General features: G+C 34.8%; 1 protein-coding gene across 5 annotated transcripts in view; it reads right to left on the reverse strand.

Annotated features, from left to right (window-relative positions):
* The window catches only part of LOC123674423 (neurexin-3), a 238420-nt gene that overhangs the window by 150413 nt on the left and 74351 nt on the right, over nt 1-13656 (reverse strand). For all 5 annotated transcript variants that reach the window (XR_006746660.1, XR_006746662.1, XR_006746661.1 and 2 more), the window contains exon 3: nt 3544-3679. Coding sequence is in view for 2 of the 5 variants with exons in the window: in XM_045609283.1 (XP_045465239.1) it covers nt 3544-3679 (136 nt within the window). In the remaining 3 variants the exon portion in view is untranslated. The remainder of the gene's footprint in view (nt 1-3543; nt 3680-13656) is intronic.

Here is a 13656-nt window from a genome sequence, read left to right on the forward strand (position 1 = left end):
TTGCTACTACAACCCTCGCCCCCAAATTTTGAATAGGGAAGATGGAGTGAGTGATACCTCATTTGAGAGGTATTTTTATACTGATTTCAGCACAGTAATTGTTTTTTCATTTTATGCATTAGTTCTCGAAATATTCTTAACTAAGTATCATTTAGATAAACATGTTAATAGGAAGTATGTTTTGGAATTAGTGTCAAAGTTTCAAGAAACCGGGTCCGTGGCTAATAAAAAACGAAACATGGAACTAACTAACGCATGAATATTTCGAGAACTAATGCATAAAATGAAAAAACAATTACTGTGCTGAAATCAGTATAAAAATACCTTTAAATTGAGGTATCACTCACCCCATCTTCCCTATTCAAAAATTGGGGCTGGGGGTTGTAGCAGCAAGGGTTGAAGCGCTATGCGTCCGTAACCTACATCTTAAGTTGTCCCCCTCGAAACAGAAATCGACCTGTCCGAGCATTTCTATCGAAAAACTTTATTTCGTCTGTAATCTCGTCTGTTTCGTTTTCAAATGGCCACCCTGTATATTCATAAATGAATTTTGATTTAAAATTTGATATATCTGTAAATAATGTCCAACCATTCCAAACGAAAAGTTCGTTGACAGAAAAAGATTTGAAATCAGTGAAATTCCGATATTTTGCTAGATAGCTCCTATGAGCAATTATCAAATTGCATATCAATTACGAAATCAATGGTGCATGTTCAACAATTCAATTAGAGCTATTGGTTAACGAACTGATTTATTACGTTCGATATAGTCCTAGGGCTAGTGAAAACACTTCTTTATCAGAATATATGTATCAAATTATTTTACATTGAAATTTATCGCTGGAGAACGTCAAAATATTGTAGAAGGAGTTGATTTATCATTGATAAAGACGTCTATCCTTCCGAAAGGACAATATCCGATGAATAATATCGCTCGACCATATAATTCCAAAAATGAGTATTGTCTATAAATTTATCAGTATCAAAGAGAAGGTCGTTTATGAATTTTATTTTCACAAAAATGAAAATTTTACGTTTCAATTCCATTTAAAGAACGTTATTATTCAACCCATAGCAATAAGCGTAGGATGACGTCAATCTACTGATTAAATTAAAAAATGTTCATTCTCTTGAAAATTGAAATATTTACAATTAACTCTCAGAATTTTCAACCTATCTCTCATAATGAAACAATATTGCTCATCCGGACTGGAATCTACAAAGCATTCCAACTATGCTCTTGTTAATATCATACACTTCGTTTCTATGTATCCTCTGGAATGCTGCTTCAAGAACGCAGTGAAATGGTGAAATATGCTCATATCTATATTTAATTTTAGGGCCTACTTTTTCTTGAGCTGTGAGACCATGGAAGATTTTTTGTGTTGACCAATGGCCAAGTATTCCTTTTCATACAACGTTTTCGATATAACTGGTTGGTATCTATAATAGTTTCTGCAGGCATTATTCGCTTCTTCTATAATGCAATCGAAAACAATGACCTCAACACCATCGCTCATATTTTTTTTGGAACATCTATCAAAACTTCCACGGAAAAAAATTATCTGGATATTTATGATGATTTGGATTTTCCTCAGAGTTTCGAGAAAATTTTCCAATTAAAATCTGTAACACAAATGACAAAACTGAGAGTCTACCGAAACAAAGTAGAAAAAAAGCGGTCACAGTTCCAAAAAAAATCACCCAGTTGATTTTCAATCGAAATTAGTGAATCACGTGTATCTTCGAGGATATCTTCTGGAGTTCAGACGCTATGAGAAAAAAAACCTGGTATTAATTAAACGTTAACACCCCATATCTCTAAAACAAAGCGTTTGCGGGTTCATTTTTATTTTCTGACGAATCTCCTAGTTATCGTTTTTTCGTCCTGTTCAGGAACAGCCTGTAGTTCAGTCCGAAAATATTTCTGTATTATTTTTCAATATCATGATTTTTCAATATCATGATTTACCCCACTTCCGTTCCACCCTTAACTAGATTATTTATGGCCGAAGTTCAGTTATTTGATCTGAATTTAATGCACCGAACTCGATGCTTTCAAATTATGGACAGGAGGGTTTTTTCACTAGATTTTTTTTTCAATGCAGAAGCAGAGGAGTGAAGGAGTCGAAATGTCGAAAGCGCGGAAAATAAGATCCCAATCTACTGAATATATTAAAGAAGTAGCAATCATTTCCTTCTCGGACCTTCTCATTCGATTTCTTGACAATAATTATTATAAGAAACGAAAAATTGAATACTCATTTCAACTTCAAACAAATTAAAGTTCGTTCCGTCGGTGTATCTGAATAACACCAAAAAAAATGTATGGAGTGATTCTGTGATCAAATTAAGGTGGGTATTTGGTATAACATTTCTTGAAAAACCTCCCCCCGGAAAAGTTATATCCCTCCGAAGATTACCAAAAGAAAATTCAATGAATATTGTAATTGTATTGTCGATATTCGATAGGTTTATGTTCATTATTGTTTCAGTTTTGAAAGTCTTAGCCGATTAGAATCATAATTTGAAATGTTTTTCTCGTAAATGCTAGTTCTCAAGAAAAACTTGTGGAAATAATAATGTTAGTGAATAAATTGGTCTTTTCAGCCATGTTTTTTCAATCGTAGAATTTCCATTTAAAAAAAAGTTGTAACAAAAAAAACTTTTTAAGGCTTCCTCCTAAGCATTCTTCAAGGTTGAAAAAAAGTTTTATTGACAAATAATATTTACCAAGGTAACCTTACCTCAATAACAATATAATCTTCGGAGGGGTGTAGCTTTCCGAGGGGAGGTTTTTGAACAAAATTTATACCAGATACCCACCTTAATTTTCATTACAGAATCACCCCTTACATTTTATCGGTGTAATTCAGATACACCCTGTATTCAAATGGATATATATATAGATACATTTTGCGCCTGAAGTTCTAATAATTTTTCAGCGTAATTTCTTCTTCAATTCAAAACTATTTCTCTTTTCACATTCTCTACCAACGGCCTTCGAAGTGAATATAATCACACCTTCCTTCTTCACAGACCCCACTGAGGCCGCAATCACTCAATTTTTTTATAATTATCTAATTAACCAACAAATATATCTATAACGTAGAATGTAACGAGCTCTGCTGAATAATAATGCTCGTAAACGAAAATATTACATTTCTTTACTGTGGCAGATTATTGAATGCGGCTGCGCGAAGGTTGGTCCACAGTTATTTTATAAATATAGGTATATAAATGGTGACTCCTTTACATTTTGGGGAGGGTTTGAACCCCCTAATACCACACTCCCTTATCAATCGCCGTAAATATGGGAATTTCACGAATTTCATTGGTTCATCAGACCATGAATTATATAATCATAATAATTGATGATGCGATAAATTCATCAATTATATCGGAATAATACAATTCGGATCGAAACAATCTCGATTGGAGATCAATTAAAGAGGTTCACCGACCAAACACATCCACAAATAGGCCAGAGATTTCGTTCAACTACGCTAATATCTATGTCCTATTTCCAACTATAACACTCACCTTTCTCGCAAAATTCCCCCTCGTAGTCCGGATTGCGGCATTCGCAGATCGGTCCCGAGTCTGTGGAGATGCAGATGCCGCCATGTTGACAGGGGTCACGTGTCTCGCAGGCATCGCTGCTGTTACCGCGCAAAACCTGCAACATTAGGAGCAGGATGTCAGTAATGGAAAACAAGCTAAATTGTGTTTGACGTTTCCGACATTGTTTGTCGCTTCTTGTCACTCGCTTAATTAGTCGTTTCTCATCTCTAGCTTCGCTATTTGCGGCGAGAAAAAAAAAACTGTGCAACATGCAGTTGATCGAGTGGAATGCAAGCTCGATTCAGTTGAATCTGTAAGCGTGTCGGAGGTTATGATAATTTGTGGAATTATCGTAGGTAATTTCACAAGTGCATCAAAATTACCGATAATTTTGCATGACAGAGTGTTGTCATAAAAACTGCATGAGTTCATGTTCATTTTTGGAGAAAGAGCCCGACACCGAAGGTGGAGGGCTCTTTCTCCAAAAATGAAAATGACCGAATGCAGTTTTTCAAAGAAAACACGCTGGAATGCGAAATTATCCGGTCATTTTGATGCAAGAGTGTAATTCGGGGGAATATTTCCCGAATAAACTGTTACATTACCTGTCAAACTGATTTAAAATGGAATTGCCATAGATTCGAACTGTGTAAGATGCATAGAAACTAAGCATCTATGAACAGAACAATTATCGCAGTGCCGTTCCGCTTCCTACAATGCAATTATCACTGTAATTTTCGATAATTGTTCTCCAGATACATATAATTTTTGACAGGAGGGAAATATCCGCGGTAATTTTCGATAATTGTTCTCCATATACATAGAATTTTTGACCGGAGGGAAATATTCAGATATATTTTGATGATAATGTAATAAAATTAAAATCATAGTTCGGCATTGTCATATTATGGGTTATTTATAAATGACTGAACCATTCTAGTATCCTTTGAAATATTTTCAATTGACCTATTCTCAAATTTATAATAGTGGTGTTATAACGTCTGTGAATTAATTACAGAAAAATAACATCGTGATATGCAGACAATTCTTCAATTCCGGAAAAAGTACCTTCTCGAGCGGGACTCGAATCCGCCATCTTCGAATCACTAGTTCAGTGCTCTACCAACTGAAATAACGAGGAAGTTGAAAGATCCAACCGCATATGCATATGCATACTTCCTAGATAGTTCAATTGGTAGAGCACAGGAGTAGTGATTCGAAGGTGCAAGTTCGGATTCCGCTCGAGGAGGTACTTTTTCCTGAATTGAAAAATTATCTGCATGCCACGATGTTATTTTTTTTAAGTTGGTCTAAATTTATGATATATTTTCAACGAAGTGACACCTCATCAATGTAGAATTGAAAGATGTTGCTTAAACAAAACTGAAAATGGTACTTCCTATGTGGGTATATTCAGATCTTTTCCTCAGAATTCAGACTCTGCTACTCCAAGTTCCTTTTATAGTATTGATTGAGTTTTTGAATTATGATGAAGAGCAGTTTGGTCCCGCTGTTAGCTGGTTTTTACCTTTTGATGTATCAAGCCCAGTAGCTGAATCCCTATGAGATACAGTCAAGTTTCAATCTCAAGTCAAGACAAGTATTTATTTATCAAGTACTTGAATCATATCAAGCTACTTAATATTTGGCAGTTTTATTGTATAGTGTCACATCAATGAAAAAATGATGAAATGAGAAGGAACCTTGCAAAAATACTGGCGTTGATAAAAATCCTTGGCCATTTTGGCCAAATTTGGAAATATATTTCTGAAACTACCGAAATTCACCAAAAGATTTCATAGAAATGTGAGAAAACTACTAATAAAGTCACACTGGCGAATGCTTTAGTCTCTCGACGCTCGAGGAATCTCCTTATTCAGCATTATATCGAAGATAAAGACGAAAAGGCCCGTCTTTAATACCTCCAAATTATAAATAAGCATTCCGGGCACGACGGTAATTGTCACGGATGAAATATACACAATTCACATGCTGCCGGATTTCATTATACTTTACTGCACTAGACCAAATCTAATTACCAACTTTGGCACTAAGTCTTTCGGAGTCGTAGCGTTTTATTTGACTCGGCTGGTGGTGGCCCCGTAGCGAGACCGACGTCAGCAGCGAAACGCCATGTGTATCACTGCAGGACTGCTGGCTTAGCAGGCTTAGTTTGATTTTATAATTTTCCATCCAGGGTCTAAGATGCATGAGGTATCTTAAAAATTTGTCGCCTAACCTATTCCGGGTTGTTGTAACTGTAAGAGCAGCTCTGGAAAATTGTCTTTCAACAGGAGCTGAAGATGCTGGCGTTGATAAAATCCTTGGCCATTTTGGCCAAGTTAGGAAAGATGTTTCTGAAACTACTAAAATCTATCAATAGATTTCATAGAAATGTGAGAAAACTACTAATAAAGTCACACTGGCGAAAGCTTCAGTCTCAGCGCTCGAGGTTTCCCTTATTTAGTTTGAGCGCACACGAGTTTGCAGAAATATATGCCATGAGAAGCGTGCATATTAAGCTCAAGTAATACCAAGTAGCTTGATATCAAGTCAAGCAATAAATGTTTAAAATCAAGTCCAGTCATGCTCAAGTATGTGATTTTTAACGAGCATGATTTTCAAGTCAAGTTGTTGGTTAAAATGTCAACCTACTTGGTTTGATGAATCTTTAGTATCTCATTCCAAGAAAGAGATCTGCAGCTTCGCATCTTAAAGATTTGTTGCATAACCTATTGCGAGTTTTTGTAACTGTAATAGCAGCTCTGGAAAATTGTCTTTCAACAAGAACTGAAGATGCTGGCGTTGATAAAAATCCCCGGTCATTTCGGCCAAGTATAGAAAGATATTTCTGAAACTACCAAAATCTAACAACAGATTTCAGAGAAATGTGACAAAACTACTAATAAAGTCAAACTGGTGGTTACTTCAGTCTCTCGGCGCTCGGGAAATCCCCTTATTTAGTCTGAGGGCGCAAGAGATTGCAGAAATATATGCTGTGCGATGCGTACATATCAAGCTCAAGAAATATCAAGTAGCAAGGCAAGGTCAAGTATGTATTTTGTCACGAGCATGATTTTCAAGTCAAGTAGTTGGATAAAATGTCAAGCTACTCGGCTTGATGAATCCCTAGTATCTTCCATTCCAAGAATCATATCTGCAGCTTCGCGATAAGCGCATTATATCGAAGATTAAGACGAAAAGGCCCGTCTTTAATATATCCAAAATATAAATAAGCATTCCGGGCACGACGGTAATTGTCATGGATGAAATATACACAATTTACATGCTGCCGAATTTCATTATACTTTACGGCACCAGACCAAATCTAATTACCAACTTTGGCACTAAGTCTTTCATTCAACTCGGCTGGTGTTGGCCCTGTAGCGAGACCGACGTCAGTAGCGAAACGCCATGTGTATCGCCGCAGGACTGCTGGGTTGGCAGGCTTAGTTTGATTTTATGATTTTCCATCCAGGATCTAAGACACATGAGGCATCTTAAAGATTTGTCGTCTGACCTGTTGCGGGTTTTGTAACTGTAAGTGCAGCTCTGGAAAATTGTCATTCAACAGAAGCTGAAGATGCTGGCGTTGATAAAAATCCTTGACTATTTTGGCCAAGTTTGGAAAAATAATTCTGAAACTACCAAAATCTATCAATAGATTTTATAGAAATGTGAGAAAACAACTACTAAAGTCACACTGGCGAAAGCTTCAGTCTCTCGGTGCTCGAGGAATCTCCTTATTTAGTCCTAGCGCGCACGAGATTGCAGAAATATATGCCGTGCGACGCGTGCATATCAAGCTCGAGTAGTACCAAGTAGCTTGATATCAAGTGAATCAATAAATATGTAAAATCAAGTCAAGCCAAACTCAAGTATGTAATTTGTGACAAGCATGATTTTCAAGTCGAGTAGTTGGTTTGGAGGCACTGGAGGAACATAATAAAGGCATCAAAATTTATGGGGTACCAATCAGTACTCTACGTTTAGCAGATGATACTGTCTTGCTCGCGGATAGTACTGAAGACTTACAGATGATGCTCAATAGAATAACTACAATAAGTTACCATTTTGGACTCAAGATCAACAGAATGAAAACCAAATTCATGGTGATTAGCAAGAAGAATATCCAAAATATCAATCTGCAGATAGGAACTGAATCCATCGAGAGAGTACAGCACTAAGTATTTAGGATACACAATAAATGATGGATGGGACCCTGATTCAGAGAATAATATCAGAATTGAGATTGCAACGTTCATAAAAATGAGAAAGCTCTTGAGTAACCGAAACCTAACCATTGGTACCCGATGGAAAGCCACGAAATGCTACGTGCTCTCTATATTGCTTTATGGTGTGGAAGGGTGGAAGTTAAAGCTGACAACGATAAGAAAAATAGAGGCCTTTGAAATGTAGCTATATAGACGCATACTAAGAATACCACGGACTAAAAGGATGACCAATGCGGACCTACTGAGAAGAATGAATAAAGATCTAGAGTTGCTTACAACTGTTAAGAAAAGGAAAGCATCCTACCTGGGTCATGTGTTTCGTGATGGCAAATATGGTCTATTGCAACTTATCATGGAGGGAAAGATAGAAGGAAGAAGAGGATTGGGCAGAAAGAAACAATCCTGGACGAAAAACTTGTGTGAGTGGTTCCAAATACCAGACGCTCCAACTATATTTCACGCGGCACATATCAGAGAAACCTATCACATGATGGTCGCCAACCTTCGGTAGAAGACGACACAGAAAGAAGAAGTTGGTTAAAATGTCAAGCTACTTGCTTTGATGAATCCCTAGTATCTTATTTCAAGAATCAGAACTGCAGCTTCGAGATAAGCGCATTATATCGAAGATTAAGACGAAAAGGTCCTTCTTTAATACCTCCAAAATATAAATAAGCATTCCGGGCACGACGGTAATTGTCACGGATGAAATATACACAATTTACATGCTGCCGGATTTCATTATACTTTACGGCACCAGACCAAATCTAATTACCAACTTTGGCACTAAGTCTTTCGGAGTCGTAGCGTTTTATTCGACTCGGCTGGTGGTGGCCCCGTTGCGAGACCGACGTCAGCAGCGAAACGCCATGTGTATCGCCGCAGGACTGCTGGGTTAGCAGGACGTTCAGGATTGTCCCGCCTAGGAACTTTCGGACGAACTTAATTCTAATTCTCCACCGGTTAAGCAGGGGTGGGGGAGTTGGGAGGACGAAGAGCTCGTAAGAATAATGGACGATGTTGTGGTGGGGGGAGTCGGTTTGTTTGTTCAGGTTTGGTGGGGTGTTCTCGTTGGTAGTAACGTTATAACTGAAGTTTTGAAACTTCGCTATTTATATTGGATCGGTTGGTGTTTAGAATATGAGGGGGATAAGGTGGAGTGAAATTGCTTGAGTTATTTCGTTACTGAACTTATAAGAACTAATATATTCAGGTTTAATCCTGTGGAATCAAGTATTTACGTGTCACGCAATAAATAACTGGCTCATTTCTCATATATTGTGGTTTATTATTTTCAATATCGAACCTTTGGAATCGTCTGAATTCATTTCTTGAATTGATTGAATGCTCTTGAAGAAATATTTTTTTAACAATTTTGTTATCAAATTCGAATTCAATAATAATATAAATATAAAATTATGACTGTCTGATAAATCTCTTGAAATATATACTTTTTGTCTAGGAGTACGATTTCAATTGACAAATATCAAAACCAACCAAAAAAAAATGAATTATCCAAAACTTTACAATTGAGTATGACGACAAAGGTACCTCTCTGGAGTTCTAGAGTATTTTTTAATTTTTCCTCATCAATGTCTTATAGCTCAAGAATCTTACTGAATTACAAATTTTCAACTTGTTTATTCATTTCAGTAACTTTGAGGCCAACAAAAAGAAAAGTTATCCTAGTAGAATTTACAGAGGAAGTATTCGTTGATCATTTTCTTACTCTTTTGAGAAATATATTTCAATCATCATTTGTAATTCAAAGAACAATTTTCGAGGAATCAATTTAATCTTTTATTTCATATTGAAACTAATTAATGAAGGCTCTTTCACAATGTTATCATGATTTTGATACTAGGAACATACACAGTATGAGCAATATACAATACTTAGTTTTGGAATTGAGTAAGCTACGAAGAAGACTTTCCAAAGCAGTCGTAGGAAAAAATATATTTGAGGGTGAAGGTTTTGGAGCAATATTGTCATAATTTTTTGATTATATTAGTTTTGAATTCGAACTTTTATAATTTGAAATGATCATTTATTGATTGAAGTCACCCGTCACCCTCAACCAAAATATAAAATTGAATTCTTGAAAATTCAAACTTCGATTGAGAATGATGATTTGCACATCCATTTCACAGAAGAGTAAGAGAGAAGATCTATGAATTTACCAATTGAAATTGCTATCTTTGTGAAACTCACCAGATAAACTTCACATTGTAAGTTGTAAGTTTGTTAATTCAGTAGGTGTTTTGAATTATAAGACACCGATTAGGAAAAATTGAATTGAAAAATTACAACATTACAAAACGTACGTCTAACTTGATGTTAATATAGTAATTCAATTCATTATTATGAAAAAGATGTATCAGATTGTGAAGGTACTGGCTCAATATTGTCATAATTTTGATATTTATATGGTAAAATAAATCTATGATTCCCTAGGGGAACTTCATATGTAGTTAAAAGATCAATAGAGCTGAAAGATCTATCTACATAGCTAGAAGATTCATAGAATTTATTAATCAGTTAAACTGCCACTGAGGTCCGTTGGTGTGTATACCTAACTTAATGAAGGAAACTTCATAGAATTATGATTTCGAGATCTCCCAAATAGGCTACGTAGATAAGAATGTTCCATATCATTCGCCTAATAGTTGAAAATGAATCAATGAATTTTTTGTTCAGAGAGAGAATTTCTTCAATTCAAGTCGAAGGCAATGCATAATAAAATGAACTATTTCATCATAACACTATGCTGAACAGATTTTTAGCTCATTTAATACCTTATTCACTTCATAAGTATCAATTCTTTAATTTAATTAATTGCCTTTATAAAACACATATATAGACATTCATTTTCGAAGTTGCTATGAATAACAACAAGATAATTCAGTAAACAAATCAACTCAATAACCCAACAACAGAAAAGAAGATATTCTACCTATACAAAATATATTCAAAATTTTATTCTTCTTCATTTTATTCTAAATTTTGTTCTTTATTCATAATGAGATGATAATTGCATTTGGGGGTTCTTCTTTGAACTCATTGAGGAGAAAATTGAAGAATGCATTATTTTTGAGCCACTTACAGATTTAGTGAATGATTTTCATTTTTGGTAATATTCACGTTGTATATTGATTGGACTGATTTAATTTATATTTCCTTTTATGGATTTCTTTTTTTCTATTTTTATTTTGTCCGGAGTTGAGTGAAGTAGCCTTGGCTGACTTCGCCCCTAAAATTGCCAAATGAAGTCTTCATTATTATTATTATTCTCAAAATAAATTTCAAATTCTAATATGGAATATGGTTCACAGTCAATTTAAACTGAATTATTTATTTTCAAATTTGCTACAAATAACAAAATAAGAACTGGTCATAATTCAGGAAAAAAATCAAGTCAATAAACCAACAACAAAAAAGGAAATATTCTTCCTATAAGAAATATGGTTTACATTTTATTCTCACAATATATTTCAAATTCTAATACGGAATATGGTTCACAGTTAATTTGAAGGTTTTTTTTTAACAAAGTATGATCTGGAAAGTTGTTATACTTGTTATTCTTTCAGGAAGATAATTATAGATATTAGTAGTTGGTGAAAGATAATAGATTCCAAGCAATTCTACAATAAAGGATATTCTGGCTGAACATTCCAATTTAACATCGGTGGCAATAATAAAAATGGATTATTATTTCAGCTAAAAAGCTGATCTGGACGGATTAACGGGAGCTCGATGATGATATCCTTAATCTCCCCGATTTTCTCGTCTTCATCGGAGTCTTAGCTCTAACAATGGAAGATGGACGCACCCCTCTGGTCCATTTAATTTCCTTCCCTCATATGACCTTTCGTTCCGGCTGGATCCCTGAGAAATCCATTTTTTGTGCCGTCTCAACATGAATTATGTCTTCCAAAAAGAGAATCCGAAATCATTAAGATGGAAAACGGGTCATTTTTCATTTTTATCTTCAGTTATCCTCCATGAATTTTAATACCCGCGAGGATCTAGCCAGCGTAGTTGCGAGCTTGTAGGAAAAAAAAGCGAAAAATGCAATCATAGAAAGCCATGATGTAGCGTTCACCGAATGGAGATATTGAGTGGTAATCTACACTGTCTAAGCTCTACTCATTATGATCGAATGAATATCTGGGACTCTACAGGGTGACCCAGGATTAAACCGTCAAGTAAAAATTAGAAAATTTTTTCTCTAGTTAGGTGTCCTAACTTGCTGCTTGATGTCAGAGTTTCTTAGAAGGATAAACTACTGATTTGAAAATAAGTTGCTAGAACCTCTTCCTTACCAAAAATGAGCATGACAAATCTCATCATTATAATCATAACCAGTTAGAACATTTTTATGGGATGTAATTATATAAAAACGATTGTTCGTAAGTAATATCATAAGGGCATCTAATTTTTTCAGAAAAATCGAAAAACCACGTTGCTAAGTGACACGAAGCACGAATGTTGATGGCAACAAAAATCCGAGAAGAAAACAAGGTTTTTTGCTGAATGTTTTTTGTTAAAAAATATAACTATACATTGTTCGATTTTCTTCCCTGGAAAAATTGGATTCCCAGATGGTATTTGACAAGACTATTTCATGAGACCATAATTACTTGGTATCAAAGGTATTGTAACTTTTGGTGTCAAGTTACTGTGCTGTCATACTTAAAGTTTTTCCATCTAGAAACCATTTGTTATTCAAAATCGCGAATATGTGTTTGATGGAAATTAAGGCGAGAGAAAGAGTCTAAAAATTAAACAGAAGTTTGTTATACACTGTGTCCGTAAATTATGGAACAAATTCATTTTTAGCTAAATAGACCATTTTAAAGAATAATCTTGAAACACGTCGATTTTTTATTTTAATTTACCGTATTTTAAAGCAATGATCTAATATACAAGGTGAATAACTTTCGAGTAATGAAGTTACCATCATTTTTTTTCAAATGGAACATCCCCATTTTGTCTCAATTTTCCGATTATTCTAGCTGAGCTGATTCCAAAAGTGTATCACATGTTGATTCCAATTGGTACAGGGTGGACAAAAATACAATATGATAATTATAATAATATTATACCAAATATATTGTAGTACTAAACATTGAACACCAATAAATACTAAACAAATAATGATATTTTACAAAAAACTAGACGATTATGTATTTTTTCAAATTGATAAGAAATAAATCCTTTCATATTCTGTCTGCTAGTCCTCAAGTACCAAATATGTTCGGAAACAGCTCATTTTCAGTAATCTTAAAATGTAACAAACTACAGGGGTTATATTCAAACCAATTGCCGCTAGACAGTAAGTATTTTTGATAATATTGGTAATTTAACTAATAAAAAATGTTACGCGTCACTTTATGAGCACACACAAAAATATTGTATTTTTGTTCACTCTGTACCAATTGGAATCAACATGTGATACATTTTTGGAAAGAGCTCAGCTAGAGTAATCCGAAAATTGAGCAAAATTGGGGTGCTCCATTGAAAAAAAATGACGGTGACGTCATCACTAGAAAGTTCACCCTGCATATTTAAATACGGTAAATGGTCTGTTTAGCTAAAAATGAATTTGTTCCATACTTTACGGACACAGTGTATATGAAACTTTCTTTCCAATATATTCTGTAACGAAACAAATAATCGATTACCTGATTTCAATTATCCTAACCCTGTATTTTGAAACCTCAAAAGGTTGCTCAAGGATGTGAATACACTGATTCCAACAATTTGAAAAATTTGTGGATTGTAAGATTCTCCGAAAAGTTGTGAAAGAATTCCGGAGATATAATACTCAATATCTATTTGGAAATAAATCTGATAT

Source organism: Harmonia axyridis, chromosome 1 (assembly GCF_914767665.1).
Source record: "Harmonia axyridis chromosome 1, icHarAxyr1.1, whole genome shotgun sequence".
In the NCBI taxonomy this organism is placed as follows: Eukaryota; Metazoa; Arthropoda; class Insecta; order Coleoptera; family Coccinellidae; genus Harmonia; species Harmonia axyridis.